At 44.2% G+C, this 26,700-nt stretch overlaps 1 protein-coding gene across 3 annotated transcripts in view; it reads right to left on the bottom strand.

The window, feature by feature from the left end:
• Window positions 1–26,700, bottom strand: part of Nhsl1 (NHS like 1) — a 153,847-nt gene that overhangs the window by 97,545 nt on the left and 29,602 nt on the right. Inside the window, exon 1 of one of the 3 annotated variants that reach the window (XM_045158316.1) lies at window positions 25,584–25,708. The exons of the other annotated variants lie outside the window; for them this stretch is intronic. Coding sequence (XP_045014251.1) covers window positions 25,584–25,599 — 16 coding nt within the window. The 5' untranslated portion in view covers window positions 25,600–25,708. Of the gene's footprint in view, window positions 1–25,583; window positions 25,709–26,700 lie in introns of those variants that run through there. 3 annotated transcript variants of the gene reach the window in all.

Raw genomic sequence — 26,700 nt, 5'->3', positions numbered from 1 at the left:
CAGGGTCTCCGCCCACCCGCCCCAGCACGTTCTATTATGATCACTGTGTAACTTCCAGTGTCTCTGTTTTCCCAGCAACAAACTGGCTGGATTTGGATCACTTATTTGGACAGAAGGAGCCCAACCAGAGCACATGAAGTTTTCCAACTCACCCAGAATTTTCCTTATTAATGCAGAAAAAAATGAGTAACAAGTCGCAATTGGGGGAGAGTGAATTACAGAGAGGTTTTATTCCGATTTTCAGAACAGCTGGAGTAGACAGATGAAGGCAAGAAACATAAGGGGCTTCTCAACTGGGTTTGCTGATTATGAAATCTTGATGTCTGAAGTGCTGGAGATGAACTGTTATTACCCCCAGTATGGGGTTGAAAAATGGGGACTAAGTGAGAGGCTAAGTGATTTTCAAACTTCTTGAGTGTGCCTGTTGGTGGGGTAGAAACAAGCCAGTTCCAAGGTCCTGCCTTTCACTCTTCTCTGAGTAGGAAAAAATACTCACCTAAGGGTCGGAGCAGGACAGAGAGAGAGAGGGAAAGAAAGAAGCACTCTAAGTGGGAGCCATGAAAGGAAAACCCAGGGCTGGAGAGAGGGCGTAGTGGTTGAGGCGCTTGCCTGCAATGCCTAAGGACTCACGTTCAACTTTCCAGATCCCACGTGAGCCAGACACACAATGTGACAAAAGCACACAAGGGGACACACGTGTCTTGAATTTGACTTCAGTGGCTAGAGGCCCTGGCACACCAATTCTCTCTCTTTCTGTCACTCTCACATTAAAAACAAAATTGGCAGTCTGTTGGGCTTGCCAAAAGGAAGGGAGGAAAAGAAAGAAAAGAAGGAAGGAAGGAAGGAAGGAAGGAAGGAAGGAAGGAAGGAAGGAAGGAAGGAAGGAAGGAAGGAAGGAAAGACAGGAAACCAAGCCTAGATGCTAAACAAACTTCTTAGTGGTATGCAGAAGTATACCAACAGTGTCTGAATTTTCATGAGGTAAGTGCCTACATACCAGCATGCACTCCAGCATAAAGGTCATTAACAGGGCTCATGACCTTGACAAAACCACAGATTACTTGGGCTTGCTTCTGAATCTTGGCGACTGGAGTCAGCTCTTCAGTGTTGGTGAGATTCAGTTGTGTTTACATGGGGCAGTCTGTATTTCTCCGTGTTGTGTGGTAGGACTCACCCATTGTTATTATTAATGGATGCCTGTTGTTTCTCCAAGTTTGGGTGCTTGGGGAAAGTCCAGCTACGAACACTCTCATTCCCACCGTTCAGTGAGCACAAGTTTACCTCTGCTGGGTCTACTCTCTTAGAAGGAGCATTCACTGGACATAGCTAGTATCTAGAGATGCGGCGACATGGTTTTCCAGAGGAAGAGCCACTAGAGGGATATAGAAAGGTCGCTACGCACAGCAAATGGGCATGACACAGATTAAGAGCAAGGTAGCTTTTACCTGATAGGACGTTAGCTCGCGACTGGCCTACAGAAACGCGGATGCCACCTTGCCTGCCCTGGCAGGATTAGCGCCAGTCTCATCCGAGATGGCTGAAAACAACAGCCTCCTAATTCCTCTGCAACAATAACTTCCTGTTGCTTCCCCAACACTGTGGTCTTAGCACCTGTGCATGGGCCCTTCCTATGTCAGTGTTCCTCTTGAGTCCACCTGCCAATCACGTCCTTCCCTGCACACAGTGATGAGGGGTATTCTAATCAGATGTGTGGTTCCTATCAATGGCCTGAAACAGATGTGTAAGTCCCTTCTTCTCCACAAGGGAGACTTTTCCTAGAGGTGGGGGACTTGTGGGTTTCCTCTCCCCATCTCCATCCTGGCTTGGGAGTTTCCCCGAGGTGATTTCCCTCTTACCTCAGCGCTCCCTAACATGAATGTCATCACTTACTCTTCTCTAAGGCCGTGTCGTCCATTGTTTGCTAACACAGACAGGTATTCGAGATTTGAGAGCCTAAGTAAAAATGGAATTTTAAAATTCTGGGCTGGAGAGATGGGTCAGCAGTTGAAGGCGCTTGCTGGCAAAGCCTGACAGCCCAGATTTGGCTGGCCAGTACTCAAGTAAAGCCAGATGCACAAAGCGACCCATGCATCTGGAGTTTGTTTGCAGTCAGAAGAGGCACTGGCATGCTAATTCTCTTTCTCTCCCTTCCTCGTTTACTCTCTTTCCCTCCCCCTTCTCCTTGCGAATAAACATTTTAAACGTATTTTAAAATGTTGAAGTAGACCATAAGTATTATCATCGAGCCACTCGTAGACATCAGAAGTAACTAAAATAATGAATACTTCAATATCATCTGGATAGTGGAGGTCTTATTTCCAGAGTTTCATGTATTAAACACTAAAGAGAAATGTGAGGGAAAAGGTCTTGAAAGGGTTTATGCAAAGTAACAGTTGGGCTGGCTGCGAACTTGGGTGGACTCGAGTTGCCTTTGGCTGAGCAAAGAAGTTTCCAGTCCTCATCTTACACTAGAAAACATGAAGCCTGCAGGCCTCTGGGCCTTGGCCTTTTCACCTCTGCAATGACAGGGTTGTGCTAGGAAGGTTCAAATTCTATTTTGGGCACAATATTGTGAGGTACAGATAAGAGAGAATGTTTCTGGCCTCTGAGAGATAGAAAGGACTCAGTCCAACATGTTCACTATATACACTGAAAGCTAGGACCCACAGAATCAGGGGTGCACTTTGCAGCAAAATATAAGTGAGCTGATAAGTGACTATAAGCTAAACTGACACACCAGGCCATACAGAGGATCTCCAGCTACAACTCGGGTGTTTGGGAAACAGTTTGGGATCTGAAAAAGAAGCTTTTAGTGGGGAAAAAAAATGATCTGAAAATATTTGCCCAAAATGATTACAATAATGAAAATGAAATTTTCAGTATGCTCTTGAGTTCTCCAGTTATTATACTTAAACATACTTTTCCACATAAATCTCCCATTTCCTTTTTGGCACTTTCATACCCCTGCTTTTCCCCAGAACACTTATAAATATATGAAACCAGTACCTGTGAGTCTGCCATTTTTGTTTGAAGATAAAGACATTTAAGTGTATTCATCTTCCTTTGTGTATTTTTGGCTGTGTGCCATTGGGTTTTGAAATGCAACTTTTTCCAAGCCACCATTTTCTAAAGGGCCTGCTTTGGGTTTTAGATAGCTCCTTCTATTTTGAACCGCAATACTAATACATTTTAAAATAAGCGCCCACGGTCTTACGCTGAACAAAACTGATGGGACGGATGGATCCATGCCTGTTAGTCTTCGTAGCAGGTTTTGAAATTCGGCCAGCATCAGTCCTGCGGCTTTACACTGGAAGATAGGCTTTGAAAGGGGACGACACCCCGTCATGTGGCCAACATTAGCTGCCTTGTCTTCCCTGTGCAGTGTCTGAACAAGAAAGCAAATCCAGCCAGCTGAGTAAGCAACACGGAGATGCCTGTGGAGGCTTTCAGGCTCCCCCTCCTTACTTGTTGACACAAGGGGTCAATCAAGATCAGGGCTTGGGGGCAGTACTGCACTTCGTACAGATAAGGTTTTCCTTTGCAGTTACATACTTGGGAAACCGAAGGAGGAAAGCACTACCAAGCACTAAAAACTCACAAGACAGCTACCTGATGGTTGCAGCATGCTCAGAACCGAGGTCTGGGATTCCAACAGAGAGAGGGAAGACAAAAATTTTAAATAAATAAATAAAGTTGCTTTTTAAATCCGAGATGACAAAAGGGTAATAAGACTTCTTAGCCTGGCAGCAGCCTGCAAACAAACCCTCATTTACATCTTTGAATAGCAGCTGAAGTTATAGCTGAAGATAAATGGCAAGTCAGAGAGCCAAGGGATTACCCATGTCCAGGCATTGGTGGACGCATTTACATATGAACAGCGAAAAGAAGTGAGAACACACTCCGCCCTTACCAATCCACTTAGGAGACTGAAAACCCAGAGAGAAAAGATCCTCTTAGCAATTGGATCAGCAGCGTAGCATTTAACACACACATCCCAGCAAGAAAAGTAGATCAAGTCATTCACTGTGACTGGGTCTAGCCAAGTTCCAGGCAGCTTAGCATGCCCTCGGCCTATTGGAAGGCTCATAAACCTCTCATGGCTTAGGGACCACCCATTTTAGAGATGAAAGACCTGGGCCCTGAGAAGTTAAGTGGCTCACCCTACTGCTGTGCCCTTCCCCTGGCATAGCCTAGGTTGTCAGGGATTAGAAAGCCCCCCCAGAGCCGGCGAAACTACATGCCATTCATACCTTCTACAGACGTCTGAAGGATGTAGGCCATGTTCCAATGAGTATTTTGTAATCTACTGAAACTAGTAAATTATACATCTAAGACTTAGATGTGATGATTACGGAGAGAAAGCAAGTTATTTGACATAATTATAAGGCTGTATAAGTAAATATAATCCCACATGATTACATAAGCTTCGATGTCTTACTACCTTTTAAAATATAATGTGAATACTCAGAACAGTTGGAAAAACCAAGTAGTAAAGGACAGTTGCAGAATAGAGAGGAAGAGCAAAAGGTTTCCATTCCAACAGAGGGGATGAAATGGTCTTTAGGAGAAGAATGAATACATACATACATACATACATACATACATACATGTATACATGTATACATATATACATATATATATTAAGGCCAAAATAAAAAGCAGACCTGTGTTAAGAACTGGTCTAAGAAGAAGAAATGGAGAGGCTGGGCATGGTGGCGCACGCCTTTAATCCCAGCACTCAGGATTCAGAGGTAGATGGATTACATGAGTTTGAGAACAGCCTGAGACTACATAGTAAATTCCAGGCCAGCTTGGGCTACAGTGAGACACTTTGTTAAAAAGCAAGCAAACAAACAAACAAAAACAGGGGCAGGAGAGATGGATCAGCACTTAAGGCATCTGCCTGCAAAGCCAAAGGATCCCAGTTTGACTCTCCAGGACTCACATAAGCCAGATGCACAAGGGGGCGCATGTATCTGGAGTTGGTTTGCAGTGGCTAGAGACCTTGGCACATTCTCACTCTCTCTCAAATAAACAAATAAGGGCTGGAGAGATGGCTTAGCGGTTAAGCACTTGCCTGTGAAGCCTAAGGACCCCGGTTCGAGGCTCGCTTCCCCAGGTCCCACGTTAGCCAGATGCACAAGGGGGCGCACGCGTCTGGAGTTCGTTTGCAGTGGCTGGAAGCCCTGGCGCGCCCATTCTCTCTCTCCCTGTCTCTCTCTCTCTCTCTCTCCCTCTTTCTCTGTCACTCTCAAATAAATAAAAAAAATTTAAAAAACAAATAAAATATATTTTAAAAAAGAAAGAAAGAAATGGAGAGTATCAACTACCTACCAATCTGGCTTTCAAATAAGGCTGTGCCAGAAGGTCGGTTGGGCACCAAGTAAGTGCTGCTTTTGGACAACAGTCAACCTGCTAAGACAGAGGAGACTGGCTTTTAACAAAAGACGTACACTGTACCTAAGTGATAAACTTAACCTACAATGGACCACCCACAAGTCACTTGGGGCTGCAGGTAGCTCAGTGGTCCGACATGCTTAGCAAGTGCAAGGCCCTGGTCAATCCCAGAACCAACCTCCCCTCCGCGCCTTAAAAAAAAAAAGAACAACAAAAAAACCCTTCATTTCTAAAGTGAGGATTTGCTTTGAAATTCATCACACATGTAAAAAAAAAAACTGAAGCAAGTAAAAATATCTAAGTTTTCATAACCTTGTTGAAGTCATCAGACTGTCTTAAATTGTCATTCTCTGACCAGCTGCCTAAGGGGTTCTCTATAATCATGTAATCTGGTGCTTTGAGAGGAGTAAATGTGAAATTCATGATTTTTTTTTCCTCTGAGCATATGTAGGTAGTGGTTATGATTGCTTCAAAGGTGGATGATGATGGAAGAGTAACAGTTTAATCTCTAACCTGCTATCATCACCCTATACAGACGTCACAGTTCCCTGCTTTGATACTAAGTCAACTGCTTCGGGATTAAGTGTCGATAAATCCAGCAACTGGCAGAGAGGGCCTGTCCTGCCCATGACAAGATGAATGGCTTTTAAAACTGCAGTAAGAGAGCCCGGAGGGGGAGGTGTTGAATGTACAATGTCTCCCATAGTGGCAAGTGTTTGTGACTAAGCCTCATAGTCAAATCCCCAGTGGGTGGAGCTTTGCGGAGGTGGCCTCTTGGAGGAGGTGTGTCCCTGGGGAAGGGCCAGGGGACTTTATGGTCCAACCTAGCTTGTCAATTCTAGTAGATAGCTCATTTTGGCTGATTCCTCTCAGCTCACATGACAGGATGTGGCAACCCCCCCCCCATCCCCATGATGGAAACTTCCCCTCAAAACTGTGAGCCAGAAGTAAACACTTTCCTCCCATCAAGTGGTGCTTTGTCCCAGTAACAAAAAGGTATCTGCTACATAGGGTACAGCTGGCCTTAGTGAAATGAAGGAAAAGTCCGCTTTTGATTGACAAGGGATTAGCATGTTTAAAGGGTGGGGTGAGGGCTTCAGCAAGGTGCCTGGTTTTCATAAGGGACCATTAGAAAAACAGTGCTAAGAAGAAGTAAACATCTCAAATATCCTTTTACCAAACACTTGGAAAATTTGAGAACGAGCCTTTGATATTCCACTATCCAAAACAATCTCCGTTCCTTTGATTTATTATTGTTAACTTTTTTTCTGCACAAAGTTGGCTTATGTTAGTGTAAGATCTCTTTAGATGATTTTCCACTGAAATCCTGAGGAGTCTGACACACACTCGGGAGTATGCTTTGGCCTGACTGTGTTGCAGACTTCACAGAGCGTCCTGGACCCACCAGAAATAAAGGCCTCAGACAGGTATCAGGATGGACATTCAATCCAATGTTTGTCAGACAATCTTTCCTGGAACTCAAATCCTCCTAACAGAAAGATTCTCAAACGGGGACGGCTCCATCTCCCAGGGCTGTAGTTTAGCTGGTGTAATTACTTTTCTGCAGCCTTTCACAAAGCTTATTCTTATGCTTTCATGAAAACGGTATGCTGTTGTACCAAATTACTGTGAATTTAGCACTTTGAAATAACACCCACTCATTTATCCCTCAGGTTGGCAGTCCAGCAAACTTAGCTGGGATCTTGGGGGGAGGGTCTCTTCGGCCAGGCCAGGCTTTGGTTTGGACACTGTGAAGGAGAACCTATTTTAAAGCCTATTCAAGGTTGACAGCAGAAGGCAGTTCCTTCTCACGACATCCTAGTGCCCAGCTCCATCTTTAAGCGTAAGCACACGTACCCTCACAAATCAAATTTTCTGAATGTTCCCTTTTGCCACCACTTCAGATATCTCTGCTTTTTAAAAAGTTTTTAAAATTTAAAAATGAGAGAGGGAATGGGCATGGACCTGCCAGGGCCTCCAACAATTGCAAACGAACTCCAGTCGTATGTGCCACCCTGTGCCTCTGGTTTGACGTGGGTCCTGGGGAATGGAACCCGGGTCGTTAGGCTTTGTAGGCAAGAGCCTTAACCGCTGAGCCATCTCTCCAGCCCAGCTCTGCTTTTTAAATGCTCCAGGGAAATGTAACAGACCAACCTGGATATTCCAAACTAATCATGCTTCTAGAAGGTACTCTCAGTTACGCCTGCCAACTGTCTTCTCACTATGCTGTATGTGTTGGTTTAAATCAGATGTCCCCCATAAACTCATGTGTTCTGAGTGCTTGGTCTTCAGCTGCTGGCAATTTGGGAGGTAGAGCCTTGCTAGAGGAGGTGTGTTTCTGGGGGTGCGCTTAGGGATGGTATAGCCAGCTTCCCTTTGCTGGAGTTCAGCTCTGTTCCTGTTATGCTTCCCCCGTCATCGTGAGACTGTCAGCCCACATAAAAACGTGCCTCCCATGGGCTGGAGAGATGGCTTAGCGGTTAAGCGCTTGCCTGTGAAGCCTAAGGACCCCAGTTAGAGGCTCGGTTCCCCAGGTCCCACGTTAGCCAGATGCACAAGGGGGCGCACGCGTCTGGAGTTCGTTTGCAGTGGCTGGAAGCCCTGGCGCGCCCATTCTCTCCCTCTCCCTCTATCTGTCTTTCTCCCTGTGTCTGTCGCTCTCAAATAAATAAATAAAAAATGAACAAAAAAAAAATTAAAAAAAAAAAACGTGCCTCCCGTCAGCTGCTTGTGGTGGTGTGCCTGGTCTCAGGACTGAAAAAGCTACTTCACAGTGTGACATATTGATAGGCATGACACTCAGGGATGAAGAGCATGTCTATGTCTCCAAAATCATGCCACTTGTACTTGGCATAGTGGAAAAAAGGGGAAAAAAACCCACTTCATTATTTGAATCCCTCAAGTTGAGACAACTCCGATCATTTTTGCAATGGCCTGAGTATTTATTTCTCTTCAAATTCACATGATGAAATATTTTTTGGCTGTTTGGTTTTTGTTGTTGTTTTTGGTTTTTGGGGTTTTGTTTTGTTTTGTTTTTCGAGGTAGGGTCTTACTCTAGCTCAGGCTGACCTGGAATTCACTCTGTATTCTCAGGGTGGCCTTGAACTCACAGTGAACCTCCAACCTCTGCCTCCCAAGTGTTGGGATTAAAGGGGTGCACTACCACACCCAGCACATGATGAAAACTTAACCCCCAATGTGGTCATGTTAGGAGGTGGGAGTTTGGGGAAGTAATAAGGCCACGAGGGTACAGCGTTCACATTTGAAACTAATGTTCTTATGTATGGGGCTCCAGAAAGTTCTCTCGCTTTTCCTTTGTCGTATGAAAATAAAGAAAAGATTGCGGCCCTCAACACTGAAAGGGAACTTCATGAGAACCCTTGTTGGTACCCTGATTTTGGCTTTTCAGCCTCCAGAACTATGAGAATAAATATTGTTGTTTGTAAGGTGGCTTGGTAGGTAAACAGTGTTTGCTGTGAAGACATTAGGACCTGCGTTTGGATCCCTAGCACCCACACAAAATACCAGTCACTGTGGCATGTGCTTGAAATCTCAGCACGGGGGAGGTAAACACAGGAGGATTCCTGGGGATTGCTGGCTAGGCCATCTAGCCAAATCAGTGAGTTCTAGATTCAGTAAGAGATCATGTCTCATAAAAAAATCAAAAAGGAGGCTGGAAAGATGGCTTAGAGGTTAAGATGCTTGCCTGCAAAGCCTAAGGACCAGGTTCAATTGCCCAGTACCCACATAAACCAGATGCACAAGGTGCTTCATGTATCTGGAGTTCATCTGCAGTGACTGAGAAGCTCTGGAACACCCATTCTCTCTCTCTCTCAAATAAATACAAATTTTTAGAAAACACACACCAATAAGGTAGAGAAATGCTAAAGGGAGGCCCTCACTGTCAACCTCTGGTCTCCACGAATATATGCATACACATGCATATGAATATGTATGTGTATTTGCATACCCACACACATACACACTTTAAAAAGCCAACTAGTCAATGATATTTAAAATTAAAACAATTTTTAATATTTATTTATAAAGGGGAGGAGGAGAGAGAGAATGGGAATGGGCACATCAGGGCCTCTAGCCACTGAAAATGAACTCCAGACATATGTCCACTTTGTGCATCTGGCTTCATGCAGGTACTGGGGAACTGAACCCAGGTCATGAGAACTCGCAGGCAAGTACCTTAACCACTGAGCCATCTCTCCAGACCCTCAATGGTATTTTGTAAGCGCAGAGTATCCTAACATATGGATCAGTAGTTATTTTCCTATACTTTGCTTGAGCAAGTTTGTAATTTTAGTTTTCATCACTATTCCAGGTAAGAAGTATTATATACTTTGTCTTGAAAAATCTGGATTTCATTGGAAACATGGATGATAATTCAATCATACAATACTGTGGTACTGCCTCCTAAACAGAATTTCTAGAGAAAAAACCCTAATTATGTTAGGAATTTTATTTATTTATTTTTTTGGAATACACACTTCTCTTTCCCAGATACATACACTTACCTGAAATTCTTGAAGCCCGTTGTCTATTACAGCTCCAAGGTAGTAAGGGTTTACAGAGACGAGTTAGTGAATCCTGGTGTTCTGGAGTGGACCAGTCTATAACTTCTCTCAGGGGTACAGCAAAGCTTTCTATTTTGCTTCTAATACTAAGCCAGATGAGACACCAGATTTTCCTTCATATTTTTAGCAATTATAGATTATTAATGAATTAATTAAGCCAAGAATCATGTAAGTGTTGGCACTGACGCTGGTGAATAATGTCTCTTCCCTGCCTTTCAGGCTCTTGTTGCCTACCACGAGAGGTACGATAGCAGGTTAGAAAGACAGTAATAACCAAGCTTGGAGTGTTATGGAGAGCTTCCAAGAAGAGGCAACTCCTCAACTGAGTCCTCTGAGACCAATCTATATGTCAGGTGGAAATAACAGGAGAGAAACAGATATTCCTTTTAGGCAGAGAGACCCGGGATATGCAGAGAAAAGTGACTACAAGTGAGAAATGGGGATAGGAAAAAAGGCAATTAGAAATAAAGCTGGAGAGGAAAACAAGAAGGTATCCACCCATTAAAAGCTTTTCCACATCATATAAAAATCTTGTCTTGGGCTGGAGAGATGGCTTAGCGGTTAAGCGCTTGCCTGTGAAGCCTAAGGACCCCGGTTCGAGGCTCGGTTCCCCAGGTCCCACGTTAGCCAGATGCACAACGGGGCGCACGCGTCTGGAGTTCGTTTGCAGAGGCTGGAAGCCCTGGCGCGCCCATTCTCTCTCTCTCCCTCCATCTGTCTTTCTCTCTGTGTCTGTCGCTCTCAAATAAATAAAATAAAAAATTAAAAAAAAAAAATCTTGTCTTTTGGGCTGAAGAGACGGCTTAGCAGTTAAGGCGTCTGCCTGCAAAGCCAACAGACCCCAGGTTCGATTCTCCAGGACCCATGTTAGCCAGATGCACAAGGTGGCACATGCATTTGGAGTTCGTTTGCAGTGGCAGGAGGCCCTGGCATGCCCGTTCATTCTCTCTCTGTCTCTGTCTCTCAAATAAATAAATAATTTTTTATTGTTTTTTATCCTGAAGGGGGTGGTGGTGGTGGTGAACTGGAAGTGGAGGACTTTTAACCAGAGAAGAAACACAATGTTGTCTGTTACCCCAGTTCAGGGTAGACTTTGTATAAGCTTCATTAAGACATTTCTATTGGTTCTAAGGAATGAACCTAGAACCCAGCAGTTATGAGTCTCTGCTCAGCAACAAAGGCATGAGATGCTGCTGCTGCCACCAAAGGCAACGGAGGCTTAGGGTTGAGAGGGCCTATGAGAGAGTACGCGTATGAATGAGATGTGATTTCCTGCAAGTGTAAGGGAAGACAGCTACATGTTGGGCACCTAACTTCATTTGATCCTGGCAAAATCACTCCACAGGGTGTGCAGAGCCGACACTGCCATTCACTGGACAAGAGACACCGCTCCGGGTGGTTAAATGGCTTCTTTAGTGACAATAAGTGCCAGACCCAGGCAGAATAGGAGGATGGCTGTGAGTTCGAGGTCACCCTTAGACTACGTAATGAAAAGTAGAATGACATGCATACAGTGGAACTACAGAAATCCAGTAGATCTAAAAATTTAGAATAAAGGATAGAAGAACAAAAACTACACTGAATATTCAATGGACATCAGATGGAAGAAAAAAAACAACACATACTTAAGTGAATAGTCACCAAGAGAAATAGCCTCACATTTCTTTTTTTGTTCTTTCTATGGTGAATTGTCCATTCATGAGACTGGAATGCTTTTTAAAAAAATATTTTTATTTATTTATTTTGCATGCATGAGAGAGAGAGAGAGAGAGAAAGAGAGAGAGAGAGAGAGAGAGAGAGAGAGAGAGAGAGAGAGAGAATGAATGAATATGGGCACGCCAGGGTCTACAGCCACTACAAACGAACTCCAGATGCATATGCCACCTTGTGCATCTGGCTTACATGGGTACTGGGGGAATCGAACCTGGGTCCTTAGGCTTTGTCGGCAAGTGCCTTAACCATTAAGCCATCTCTCCAGCCCCTGGAATGCTTTTTTTTAAACACTGAAAACCCAAGAGAGTGTTCAGATGAAAGGTGCTCTTCCCTGGGTGAGTACATCCTCACTCCTTGGTCAGAAGTGCAATCACTTCACAAGAGGGCTCGGGAGGAGCCAAGCCCAGCCATCTCCCAGGGCGGTGACCTGCCACCTCCAAGACCATAAGGTCTGTTCTGTACCTGGGTCACGTCTCTCTGGCCCCATCACCACAAAGTCTAAGCTTACTGGTTATGAATGTTAGAATACCAGAAACACACTCACTTCCTTTTTCTCCTTTTTTTTCCCCCACAGGTTCCCCTTCCTGTAACCCTATAATTTAGTGATTATATTATTTCACTGCCTCTCCCTCCTTCCCCCTCCTGCCTTTCTTATTGTTTTGAAACAGGGTCCCATGTAGCCCAGGCTGCCTCAAACTCCTGATTTCCCACCCCCACCCCACTTCTACCTCCTGAATGATGGAATCAACAGCGCCACCACCCTCTAGCTTCATTAAGATATTTCTATTGGGTTGCTCTAGAAAATAAGATTCACAAAGTAAAAATAAAAAAAAAGACTCAGAAAAAAATGATACTTTTTGCTCTACTTAATGCAGGCATACTTTCAGTCCCACTGAAAATAATAAAATCCCCTTTGATATTTTAAACTATCCTCAGAAAGGATCTATTATGGTTAAAGTCCTTTTAAATATGTTATTCTGTTAATGGACAAGTATCCCTAAGGATCCTTCTTGGCTAAGATAGTGGGCTAAGCTCTGGAGGGACTGATTTGCAAGCTACTAGGGAAACCAAAGGCCTCCCCACATCCACACCATAGAACAAGCAGCTGAAAGGGGGTGAGTGGAGCCATAACACAAAGGGGACTTGGAAAGGTCATCATATCCTGCCCTGTCATCAGAGGACCTCAGGTCTACCTTATCACACACCAACCTCAGCACAACAGCTATGTGCATGAACCTAACAATGGAACTGTACACACATCCAAGCCACGTTCAGAGTTAGATAAGCCCCTTAGAGTTTATCCTCCCTAAACTGCTATCCCTAAAGCCCTGGGAGTTAACTTCCAACAAAAACGCTATGAAACTTATTTAATAAAGCCCAAAGGTAAGTCTCTGTAGCTACGTTCAGTACACAGATTGTTGCTCTCCATGATAAAATGAGATGGGGTGGGATGATTTTCATTTACAGTGTGGGAAAGCATGGAGTCCCTTTAAAGGCATTCCTTCTAGGAACATCCAGCAAGAACACAGCTCACTCGGGAGCTTGTGTAACTCAGGCAAGGAAGTTTTCCCCTTTTCTGCCAGATTACAGGATTGGATGCGAACCTTCAGGAAGTACCTCAGTCCCAGGCTTAGCTTTAGCCTGTCATTGATACTACCCAAATACAGAGAAACTGCCAGCAGGAAAACAGGAGCGTTTATTCTAAGTGAAATGAGGTCTTGGGCAAAGAAATGGCACAATCTTACCTAGGTCTTGAAAGAGGTACTCTGACCGCTGGGTTGGAAATAGGAATGGGCTGTTAAGGGAAACTGATACCATAGTCCGTGAAGAGCCGGGTCAGGCAGGTAGCAGTGAAGGTGATGAGAAGTTGTCAGATTTCAGAAACAACTTAAGAGTGTCAATAGGACTTATTGACAAACTGAATAGGAAGTAACAAAAAAAAAAAAAAGGCAGTAAACATGATTCTGGGGTTTGGACCTAAATAACTGGAAAGATGGACTTGCCGCTGAAATGAAGAGGCTGTGGTGGAGTAAGACACGGAGTCTTACGTTCCCACATCAAGAAGACAGCCGGGTGACAACGTGGCGTCGGTACACTGGATCTCTGCACTGACAGGGGGCGTCTGGACGAGAGACGCAAACCACGGGGTCGTGCACATTCGCCAGGCACTGGATGGCTTGACTAGAAAATGTCAAAGGACCCTCAGGAAAGTGACCTGCGTGGGATGCCGCGCAGCGAGGGAGCTCTGGGCTGGCAGAGAGAGCCAGCCTCTCCCCCTCCACGGGACACCGGGACACCTTGACCCAACGCTAGACATCACGGAGCGGCTGGAGATCCGTGTCAAGCAGAAGACATAAAAAGGCCACTGCTCTTCGGGGACAGAGCATGAAAGTGGCAAAGAGGGAGGAGGGAAAATGACAGTGAAGGAAGCCTCGTCAAACCAACCCAAAGGTGCGGTCTGGGAGAGCCCTTAGGTATGTCACATGCAATAGGAACCCTGTCTCTGTTAGCTTTTGTCCAGCTTGCAGACAGCAGACTCTCTATCTTTGGCGAATGCCGTGAACAATGGATCCGATCTAGTTTCATGAAGGAGAGTGAGCACGAGGGGGGGGGGGGGACTATGACATGCTCATGCCCGGGCAGACTGTAATCCTGTGAAAGTGTACAAATAAGGACTTCTAATATTTTCCATAGCAACATCACGTTCTGTGAGAAGCAAAAAAGGCCCATGTTTCTTCTCATTTGAGGGCCTGAAAAGAAGCAGTCTCTCAAGAAGTCTGGTCTTGCAAACTCAACACCGAAACTGAGAAAAATATCAAACTAATCCTTTATATTTAAGTCAAGCCTAAAGTAATCAAAAGTGTATTATTCATCCGAAATTCAATCCTTCTTACATTATAAACTTTGCATTTTTGTCATTTCTCATATATGCTACAGGTTTATATCCTTTTTCTAAAGTGCCTGGGACCAAAAGTGTCTCACTTTTCTTAACTTTTGAATATATGCATGTGCATAACAAAACTACTGTCCTGTGTGTGTGTGTGTGTGTGTGTGTGTGTGTGTGTAATCTTATACAGGTAGCCTGATGGTGATTTTCACACTGTTCTTGGTGCATCTATGATATTTTTAGCGGGCCCTAACCCATGAGGGCAGGTGTGGAGTTTTTTCTACTTGTCACATCATGTTGGTGCTGAAAATCTTTTGGATTTTAGGACATGTTAGATTTGGAATTTCCAGATTAAGCGTACTCAACTTCTGCTGTGATTTACTGACAATTCAGCTAGTCAACTGTTGACGCTTCTTGTCTTTTTCTCTGAGATGAAAAATGGATTGCTGGTCACTTATGGAAACATTACAGTGAGAACAGCAATAACCTCCAAATCAAGGGGAACTCACTGCCAATTCCTTAACACAGCACTCAATTACAGTAAGGACATACCCACCTATATAAGGATAAAACGATTCGCCCACACATTCCTCTCGTCTAGATGTGAGGAGATCTTATAAAAATAAAACACTCAAGGCACCATTTGAGCAGTTCAAATCCTGCTCTAAGTTTTTATCAGGTATTTTTCTGCCAGGAAACACTTCCAAAAAAACGGTTTTATGTCACCCTCCCTGGCAGTGAGCACTTCCTCTGAAGCAGTGAGAACAAATCAGTACACTCTCTCCAGCTTACCTGGCTTCCAGTATATCTGCATTGTTACAATACTCTTGCCAGAATATATGACTTGTAATTCTTTTTGCTCATCTGGATGCATTTAGACAGCTCTGTGCCCAGAAAACTTGTTATCCATCGATACAAATATGCTGCAATTGGAAGTCTATCTGCCTGTGCAGAAAAATGGTATTTGCAAATTAAGATCCAAATCAATCTTTCCTTTCATAAGCCCAAGTTGAGCCTAAACAGTGACTTGTAAAAGCACTTAGATGAAATTTAAATGTACCTGTTGCAAACCTATGAGAAAATGGCCAGCATCTTAGGTTGTCCAATGTTTGATTAGGTAGACTCTATTCTCACAGGGCAGGGGGGGGTCTTTCCTTAAGGGGTGGGCTTACATGACTAATGGGAGAGAGCTGAGAGTTCTGGAATCTTCTTTACTAACTTAGGTTAATTATTTTTGTTATTTGGATCCTGATTTGTAAGGTGTGGTAGTGAGCATGTCAAATATGTCCCATAGCCTTACTTAGTTTCCCCAGCTGGGGAGGCATGTTGCTCGGGATGACCCTTGGGCTGTTCTACCCCAGTCACCTGCCACACAGGTTCTCATTCTCTTGTTCTCTCTATGTGTACATCCTCTTTGCCGCTGTGGAGATGTGACACACAGCTCCCTGTTCCTGCCGTACTTTCCCCATCACGATGACATTTCCCTTGAAACTATAAGCCAGAAATAAACCTGTTTCTTTCATAAGCTGCTTCTGGACTGGTGTTTTGTTCCATTGATGAGAAAGTAACTGCTCTGCCAGGAGGTCCTTTATAAAAAGTGTCTGGCTGTTCCTTGCTCCCAAAATCACTCTTGGGGAAAGAGGAGCCCCAAAGGCTTGCACAAGCAGGAACGCCTCTAAGGTAGGCAGGGAATCGGCTTGAAGTCTTGGGAACAGAGAAGTCTTAGGAAGAGACTCAGGACAGTGGGTAGAACTCAGAGCATCAGAGATGGGATGGAAGGTTTTTCTGCAGAAGGGATGTTGCTTGGCACACAGCAAGTGTCTATAGGGTCAAGCTGAAAATTTTAGTGAACATTTTTGTAAGGTTTGATGAATTTCAGAGGGATTTCAAAATACCAACATAACTCTAGATCAATTTACATCTAAAAATTAGTCATCTTAGGATAACACTGGCCTTTATGCATGAAGTCCTTGGAAGTCTACTAGAGCATCATATATTCAGAAATGGGGAAGAGATCACAAGGCTTTATCCTGTTAAAACTACGAACAACTTTGCTGAAAGCAAAAATGCAACTTGGTGGGAGATGTCTAGGGTAGAGGGCTGGAGTGCCCGTACTCCTGGGTGCTGGGTACTTCCATATGCTTCTTTTCTTCTGCCATCCCTTCTCATGTAGCCAGTACCAAGGCACTTTATGAGGCTTCTTTCTCATAGAATGACAGGATGACAGAAAAGTCACTACCGGCCATTTCTAGCGCAACCCAGCTTCCCAAGCATCGTCTCCAGTTGAGACTCATCTCCTGGCTGTCAGCCTGGCTCCTTGGATAGACTCTGCACTCTGCACCTTCCCTTCCCTCCCCCAAAAGACTCTCGGCTCCCCCTCCTCTCATACCTTGGCCAAACACTGGCCTCTATCACAATGCTTTTTTTTTTTTAAAATAAATAAATAAATAAAAATAAAATATTTTAAAAACAAAAACACTAAACCCAATCAAGGTTAACAAAAATTGACAAATATCATGTAATCACTGGACGGAAGAGCACACAGATGACATAATAAAGAGTTTGATGTTATCAAATATATCAAACTAATATCTCTTCATTTTTAAATTTAAGTACCGTTTATAGTCGTAAAATGGTTCACATTTTATAAATTGGTAAATTTAGAAATTTTATAAATATCATTTTTCAAACTTATAACCTCAATACCACATCTTGCCAAACTATTAAATCACACAAAAGCTATCAACTGCTTCAGGTCCCAGACTGTGTTCAATTGTATTTTCTTCTATTGTTTAAAATAGAAAATGACATATCCCTGAATGCCTTTGGGCTTGGTCCATGGTGGTAACATGATGTTCTTTATTGCACTCATTTCTCCACCTTGGTCTACCTTGACTAATACGTGTGTGCAGACTGCTAGACACTTCTTTATATATTATATACACACACACACATATTTATTTATTTGAGAGAGAGAAAGAGGCAGAGAGGGAGAGAGAAAGAATGGGCGCACCACGGCATCCAGCCACTGCAAACGAATTCCAGACGCATGCGCCACCTTGGGCATCTGGCTTACATGGGTCCTGGTGAGTCGAACTGGGGTCCTTTGGCTTTGCAGGCAAACGCCTTAACTACCAAGCCATCCTTCCAGCCCCTGCTAGCCACTTCTTTGAAACCAGAGGGAATTGAACAGGGTTCAGGTATTACACAGCACCCTCGAGGCAGTGCGGTGGGTTGAGTATAAAACATCTCCCAGAGTGTTTGAACACTTGGTCCCCAGTTGGCAATGCTGTTTTGGAAGGTGGCGGCACATTTAGGAAGTGGAGCCTTGCTGGAGAAAGCGGGTCACTGGAGGGGGTGGATCTCGAGGTTTCTATACTCTGCCTCCATTTACGGTCCACTCTCTGCTTCTTGACTGTGACATGATGTGACCACGGACTCATCCTTCCCACCATGGTGAACGTTCTTGTTAAACTACAAGCCAAAAATCAATCCTTCCTTAAGTTGTTTTTGTCAAGTGCTCTGACACAGCAACAAGACATATCACTAATACAGGCAGTCACAGAGACAGGCAATTAAGAGAGAGAGGAAAAAATACTAAAATTAAAACATGAAAACCGGGGTGAGGGGGAGGACACAGCTCCAGTTGGTAGAGTACTTGCCTAATAGTCACAAGGCTCTAGGGTCAGTGCCCAGCATCTACATGAATGAGCACAATGAGGCATACCTATAATCCCTGGTGAAGGAAAAAGAAACAGAAGTTCAAGGTTATCCTCAGCTACAAGATTCAAGTCAGCTTGAGCTACCAAAACCTTATCTTAAAACAATCAAAAAACTTCTGCCAATATTTTTATCAAGTCACTTGATTCAGTTCCTTCAAATGACTTGGAGCTTCATGCTTGCCCAGAGCAGATTCCAGAAGTGGGCAGATCTCAAGCTTTGTCATCTGCTCTCTGATCCCTGAAGGACTGACTGCCTCTCCTAGTTTAGAACATTATATGACCATTCAGCATGGTGTTCTGGTTTGTAATGTAACGTTCACATTAAAAGCAAAACAGAGTCGGGCGTCATGAGTTCAAGGCCACCCTGAGACTTAATAGTGAATTGTGGGTCAGCCTGGGCTAGAGGGAGACCCTACCTTGAAAAAACAAAACAAAACAAACAAAACCACCACCACCAAAACAAAAAGAACCAGCGCTCAGCAGTTAAAGGCACTTCCTTGCAAAGCCTGCTGGATACAATTCTTCAGTACCCATAGAAAGCCACAAAATTACACAAAGTGGTGCCTACGCCTGGAGTTCATTTGCAGTGGTGATACACTCATTCTCATATTCTCTCTCTCTTTCTCTCTCCCCCTCCCTTCCTCTCTGACTCACTCATGTGTGTGTGTGTTTGCAAGTAAATAAATAAAAATATTTTAAAATTAAAATACTTTTAAAAATAAAAATGACTGTGACTAGGCTGGAGAGATGGCTTAGTGGTTAAGGCGCTTGTCTGCAAAGCCAAAGGACTTAGGTTTGATTCCCCAGGACCCATGTAAGCCAGCTGCACAAGGGAGGCACACACATCTGGAGTTCGTTTGCAGAGGCTGGAGGCCCTGGCGTGCCCATTCTCTCTCTCTCTCTCCCTCCATTTCTCTACCTGCCCATTTCTGTATCTCTCTCCCTCAAATAAATAAATAAAAATAAAATATTAAAAAATGACTATGACTGTTTGTGAATGAGGAAAGAGAATTAGAAAACATGGAAGGTTCTCCAAGGAAAGACAAAAGAAATAAAGGGCAAGTTTGTGGGCATGGTAGCACATGCCTTTAAGCCCAGCACTCGGGAGGCAGAGGTAGGGGGATCACTGTGAGTTCGAGGCCATCCTGAGACACCATAATGAATTCCAGGTCAGCCTGGACTAGAAAGAGACCCTACCTCAAAACAAATAAATACAGCCGGGCATGGTGGCACATGCCTTTAATCCCAGCAATCGGGTGGCAGAGGTAGGAGGATTGCCAAGAGTTCAAGGACACCGTGAGACTACATAGTGAATTCCAGGTCAGCCTGAGCCAGAGTGAGACCCTACCTCAAAAAAAAAAAATAAACAAAAATAAAAAATAAAGGGCAAGTTTTATTTATTTATTTATTTATTTATTTTGGTTTTTCAAAGCAAGGTCTCACACTCTAGCCCATGCTGACCTGACATTCACTATGTAGTCTCAGGGTTCCCTCAAACTCATGGCGATCCACCTACCTCTGCCCCAAGTACTGGGACATGCCACCATGTCCGGTTCTTATTTATTTTTTTGACTTTCAATCTATGTCCCTCCAGTTTGAGAAGTTCATGTTATCACCAGTGTATTTATTGAAAGTACTTTAAATTGCAGAATAAACAACTGTGCATTCTCCTTGCTAGTTACAGTTTACCAGCTAACCATTATATGTGATTTTTAAATGAGTACAGAGTTAAAAGGACAGGGAAGACTTAAAGGACAATGGTTCTAAAGATGCCGACTAATTTACATACTACTCAAATTCTCAACTTAAGTAAGATATCCAAAATCATGCAGATGCGATAGCCCCAGGATTGCTTTGCATTTAAAGTTGCTCAGAATCAGTGAAGAAAGTAGCATGGACTTTGCTCAAAGACTCCTCGACAGGTTGCCACTGGAGTTAAGAAGATGCAAGGGCCGGACAGGGTGGCACACACCTGTAATGCCCACACTCAGGGGGCAAGGGCAAGAGGATTGTGTGTCCAGGGACATCCCTGGTAACACGGTGAAACTCTGCCACAAAAAGGGAGACAGCAAGGACCCTTCCAGAACAAATGGTCTCCTGCTGGCTCACTTGAAAAATGCACTTGTTTCAGTACAGAAATAACAAATCTGTTTCTGATTCCTGACATTAGTTTCTAAATGCTGCCAAGAGAAGAATCCAAGGAATTCTTCTGCATACACAACATACACGAGACAACTGGACAGAGGCCTGTGCTCTGTCCCAGGCAGGACGGTGAAGAAGGGGAGAGCTGTTTCCAACATGAACCGCCCATGCCAGAGCAGAAGCGCATGCCTGAGATGGTTCGTCGCCGTGGTCTCCAGCATAACTGTTCGCTATTATTAGACGACTCCAAGGCTTTCCTAAATCTGAAGCAGAAAAGGGTATAGATAAGACTCTATCATGTGGAGCACGCAGGCAGCTGGGACACACCCAACTGTTCAGAATTCACCACTTTTCCACTCTATGACGCAAGATTTCTAGATCTGAGAAAACCCACTGAAGCTGAGCTCCCCCAAACCCAAGTTCAATATCCCAAGACAATGTACAGAACCAGGGAAAACCCAATATAAAATATAGCAACCTAAGGTCTATATTGCTCCTAAAATACTAAAATTATTCTTAGGCCAGTAAAGGATGTATGTATTAATGTTTTCCATACTGCTTTCCATATTAAGAGCTACATGATTTCTGAAATACTGAGTTGCTTTTAAAACACAGGAGGAGGACAAGCAAGAGACTTTTGTGAAAGACGAATCATCCGACATCCTGAGCTATCTCTCAGCTAATTGTTTAGTTTTGATTCACATGGAGCTGACTGCAGCGAACCAAGTTCAACTGTGTTGTTTTGCTTTTTCTCTGCAGGATAAAAGTTCATGAAAGAGCAGGGCGTGGTGGCGCACGCCTTTAATCCCAGCACTCAGGAGGCAGAGGTAGGAGGATCACCGTGAGTTCGAGGCCACCCTGAGACTACATAGGGAATTCCAGGTCAGCCTGGGCTAGAGTGAGACCGTGCCTCAAAAAACAAAAACAAGTTCATGAAAGAAACTGGGTTGTTTAAAGGAAATAGAGGCAGCATTTTCTTTTGCATGAACGGGTATCATGGGCAGACTTTTCACTCCATTTACAGCTTTGTCTTGAACTTGCATTGCCTGAGGTTTCCAGTGCATCGTTAAAGCAGTTATGCTGGGCAGTCATTCTTAAGGCACTCTGTTAAACACACCTAGAAAGCAAACTTCAAATTTCTGAGACTTCACGCATGCGCTGCTGCACTGATGGTTTTGGTGTCCTCTCAGAACGCCACATCCACCCAGAGCTTCGGAATAGGACTTTATTTGGGAATAACCTTACTGCAGATATAATCAGTCAAAATGAGGCTAGACACGGGATTAGCGTGGGACCTGACTAACTGGTATCCTTACGAAAAAAAGTCATCTGATGCCAAAACAGAGACACAGAGTGACACACAGAACAAAAGCATGAAGGCAGGTAGAAACCGCTGACCCGGTGACATGCTCTCGCAGACCGGGGGATGCCTGGGGCTGTCGGAATGGAAGAGCCAAGGTCAGAGCCTGCCCTACGGCCGCATTATGTGACTTTTACTTGTGGGGCTGTTCACCGATGACAAACCAAAGAGACATTGGACCCAGCAAACCAGTTGAGTTTATTGGGGCTACTTACAGGAACACGGTGACTCACAGGCAGCTATGTCACCAAAAAAAAAAGTCCACCCTTGCGTGGTAAATGAGTCACAAAAGCCGCATCCTTGGTCAGGTGGTTTCACCTGAGCCTCCTATTCCTCTCCCACCCCGGAATGGTTCTCAGTTCAGGAAACTTTCCATTCAGAGGACATAGGGCCACCATTGGGGTGATATCTTCATGTCACGTGCCTGGCCTGTGGAAGCTGGTAGCTTATTACAGCAGCTCTAGTAAATTAATACAGGCTCGTCTACAAACCAGAACCAGTGGGACAAAGCTTTTCTTTAAGTCTAAACCCACAGAGGCTACTTGTGCTTGAGACTGCAGTGATCCCACACAAGCATGTGGTTTAATGGTTTAAAAAGTATCAGTCTGTGCTGGATTGGATGTTTTAAAGTCTTTAGCACGTGTAGGAAAGCACCAAAGACAATACTTATAAAGACGACGCTGGCGAACAGTAAGAAATTTATATTAGGAACCATCTTAAAGGTAAGCATTTCCCCTGCAGTTTGAATGGTAAAACATTTTATCCAAGGCTGGAGAGATGGCTCAGTGGTTAGGTGCAAGCATGAAGACCTGAAGAGGCCTGAAACCAGCCAGAGTTTGAACGTCCAGATCCTACCTAAACAGCTGGACGTGGCCACGCACAATTGTAATTCCAGCCCCGCAAAGGGGAGCAAAGATCCGGAGAATCACCCAGGCTGGCGAGAAACAGCCAACTCTGGAATCACTCACAGACTCTGGCTCAAATCGAATACGCGCAAGTGCAATGGAGCTGGAAATCCGACATTCAGCTATTGGCCACCAAAGGCTGGCACACCTCGCTGCAGGCCAGCACATGGGACACATACACGTGTGTACAGACCACACACAGCACGCACACACCACATTATACACACAAGCAAAACAAAATTTTCCCTAATTTTTAATAATCTGTGAAAATACACAAACATATATGTTCTACTCATGGTATTTATTCTATTATAGGATATGGTGAACCAGAAACTTCCCTGTTGAATCACAGCAGATCACTTACTACACAGTGAAGAAATAATACAGCACACCCTTGCTAAACACAGGGACCAGGTGATTGCCTGCAAAGTAAAAGGACCCAGGTTCGATTCCCCAGGACCAACATGCGCCAGATGCACAAGGAGACACACATCTGTGGTGGCTAGAGGCCCTGGTGTGCCCATTCTCTCTCTCTCTCCCTCCCTCCCTCTTTCTGTCAAATAAAAAAAAAATTTAATTTAATTTAAAAAAAAACAGAAAAGGAAAACCTGCATCAATGCTATCTGGTTAGAATGTTTTCTTTCAGCAATTACAAGAAACACACAGGAACATAATTTACACCAAAAGAAAGGCAATCATGTTTTCATTAAGGCCAGTGTTAATCACAACCACATACTTCACAGCCCCTAGGACCTGGGCTAGCAATAGAAACAGGCCAATTATTAAACGTGAGAACAGCAACCATCAACAAGTAGTTCATAATGTCCCTGTGTTGAATCTCTCTTGTCATTATTTTGTCATGCCTTTGCCTGGATGATCTACAATCCATTAATGCGAGCCAGCAGGTGATGTATAACAGGAAGGGAGCCGGCTGTCGAGGGTCTGTCCTGGCTGCTGGGAGATGGAAAAAGAGGCTTTCGACGTAATTGCGAATTCCACTTGACAACACACACTTTGGCATCAAAGGACTTCAGTGGTCACTGCACGCTCTTGACTTTTAAAACTTCCCAAAGTCACCACTGAAACTAAGAGCCCAGGGAACTGACAGATTCTTTAATAAAGGAAAACTGCCGTTGTGGGAATGGGTGGAGAAAATATGTAGGCACTTCAGAAGTCATGCGCAATGCACACCTGCATTCAATTAACAATCCTAAACCTTGAACCATCATTAGATCATAATGACTTCAACCACACTGTGGGAATTATACAAGGGTAGCATGCTGCTGTCGCCAATAATACCCTTGACTCTTCACAAAGTTTTTAAAAAAAATACTTAATAGAAAGTTCTGAGAGTTTATATCTCTTTTCATCAAAAATTAATAGTATTAAAATTCACTCAGCTTAAGGGTCTCTAGAAATACATCACTAGATACTCTTTATAAGGATAACTGATTGGGGAGGAAAACAAAGTGATACTCCTTTCAGCCCTTACCCACTGGACTTGGTCAAATGTATTCCTGCTTTATAAACAAATAGTGCCAAATGAAAGCAGAACACAGAAGACTGGTGAGCTTTAAGGTATCAAAATTTGGGTTAAAAGTATAAAAGCTGAGGGCTGGAGAGGTGGTTAAGCAGTTAAGGTGCTCATCTGTGAAGCCTAAGGACCCAGGTTCGATTCCCCAGTACCCGTAAGCCAGATGCACAAGGTGGCGCATGCATCTGGATTTCATTTGCAGTGGTTGGAGGCCCTGGGTGCACCCATTCTCTCTCTCTCTCTCTCAAATAAATAAATAATATTTAAAAATTAAAAACAAGCTGGGCGTGGTGGTGCATGCCTTTAATTCCAGCACTCGGGAGTCAGAGGTAGGAGGATTGCCATGAGTTCAGTGCCGGCCTGAGATTATTCCAGGTCAGCCTGAGCTAGAGCAAAATAATAATAATAATAATAAAATAATAATAAAAGGAAACAAAAAGTGTAAAGGCTGAAACTCCACCTATGTGTATACCTCCTTGACAGTCTTGGAGAACAAAGGAGTGGCCCGTCCAGCAAACGCTCCTGCACCACGTTATTTCACAGACATGAAAAGCAGTCAAGAGTTTCCCATCAACAGAATTACACACAATGAAAGATATGAGCAAAATAGCCTACTTCAGTTCCAAGGAAATTCATCCTAACTCCCTCATTTCTACAATTTCATACAAAAACACACTCTCACACTCCTAAATTAATTACATTATGACAAGAGCTGGAAGGAAAAAAAGAGTTGAAGGGCAGGGGGGAAAACTGCCTAAACGAGAACACACTCAATTTTTCCTACAAGTCCTCGTTATTCATCATCCTACAGTACTTCGGCAGGATATAGCTCATATATACCTAGAAGAAGTGTGTCTAGAGTAAAATTGATGCCATTCCTGAATTCACACAGTGAGGCTTAAAGCAATGGAATTCCTTCCTCTATCTTTCTCTATCTCCTTGTATTCTAACTGCACATGAGTAACTCATTACATGAAAACTTCTCTAGTAGGACTCGTAACACAACTGTAAACGATTCCTACATTTACTGAGCTTACTTTACCTTCTTTTATCCTAAGCTTTAAGCCACTTTTTTTTTTTTTTTTTGTCTAGAGCAGAACACATACAAAATACATTTAAACAGAAAAATATCCTTTCTGTCTGAAAGAATTCCATCTCCCTAGCGGGAGGTCCTTCTTCCTGTTTGCACCCAAAACAGAACAATGACTTTTTACTTTTCATGCTTACAAAACTCCCTCAAAACTTTTTTTTTTTTTTTTTAATTGTACTAGATTCAGCTCGGTGACTGACACTGGCAAGAAATGGCCACTTTCCCTATGGGATGCAAAGCCCCTCACCTTTCAGGCAGAACATCGCGCGGCGCGTCCATGGAGGGGCTGGAGCTCCGGGTTAGAGCCGAGGCAGCCTGCGGCTTAAGCACAGCTGTCTCCCACCCACGTCCTCAGCAGCCACAGCCAGAGAGGGGGCGGCCGGGCCGCGCCTCTTACTACAGGAAGCCACCGTCCAATGCCGGCGTCCCGGCCCAGCTCCTGACACCTCCCTATCTGCCCTCCGTTATTTCACACCAGGAACCGAGCCCGATCCTCTTGAAAATGGGGGGGGGGGGGGAGCCCGGGGTTGGCAGTCTCCTTTCAGCCCATCCCGTGCCGAGCGGACAGGGGACAGCCCATTTGTTTGTGCTTATCTGTCACCATTTTTCCACTGCAGCAGACGGGGCTCTCCACGTGATGCACAGCACAAAAAAGAAATCACTCGATTCAGTTTGCTACTAATTAGGGCTTGCTCTGACTCCTCCTAGCCCTCTTCTGCAGCGTGCTCTCCTGACATGGAACAACCCCCGTACTAGCACGTAATTAACCCCACACTGCAGAATATGAAATCTGCCTGTTAGTTGTCTTGAGTACATAAATGAGTACGCGTGTGTACACGGTGAATATGCATGAGATGCTAATACAGCACCCAATAGCAAGCACGGCTTTAGGTGTTGACTGCTGTTATCATCACCGCTCCTGCTCTTAAACAATGAGCACCTCATTTCTGCTGCACTCTTCCAGATGAGGAGACAAGTCGGTGTGAGTGAGTGAATTTCTAATATAGTAGCTTTCCACTTTCTTTCCTTCGAGCAGAGAGCTGAACTCCCCCTTGCAAATTCAGGTCTAACTTGACTGTAAACTCTCCAACAAATGTTAAAAGGGTGCATGGGGTTGGGGGGGAATCTACAGACATGGCCTCAGGGCACTGTCTGAAAGAGCCACGTGAAACTTGCTTGAGTGGCCCAGGTCCTTCCCCACATAGACTGGAGAGTCCTCTGGCGGCAGGAAGTGACCATTGTTCAAGGGCGCGCTGCGGCTGGCAAGTTTTCCTTTGGCAGCACAGGATGCAGGAAAGTGACTCACAAAGCCTACCTCTCCATCGCGTGCTGGGGTGAAGGCTTCAGCCCTTACCTTACGGCCC

The sequence above is a fragment of the Jaculus jaculus genome, chromosome 9 (assembly GCF_020740685.1).
Source record: "Jaculus jaculus isolate mJacJac1 chromosome 9, mJacJac1.mat.Y.cur, whole genome shotgun sequence".
Lineage (NCBI taxonomy): Eukaryota > Metazoa > Chordata > Mammalia > Rodentia > Dipodidae > Jaculus > Jaculus jaculus.
The sequence above is the reverse complement of the archived record's forward strand: the minus strand, read 5'-3'. Positions and strand labels throughout refer to the sequence as shown.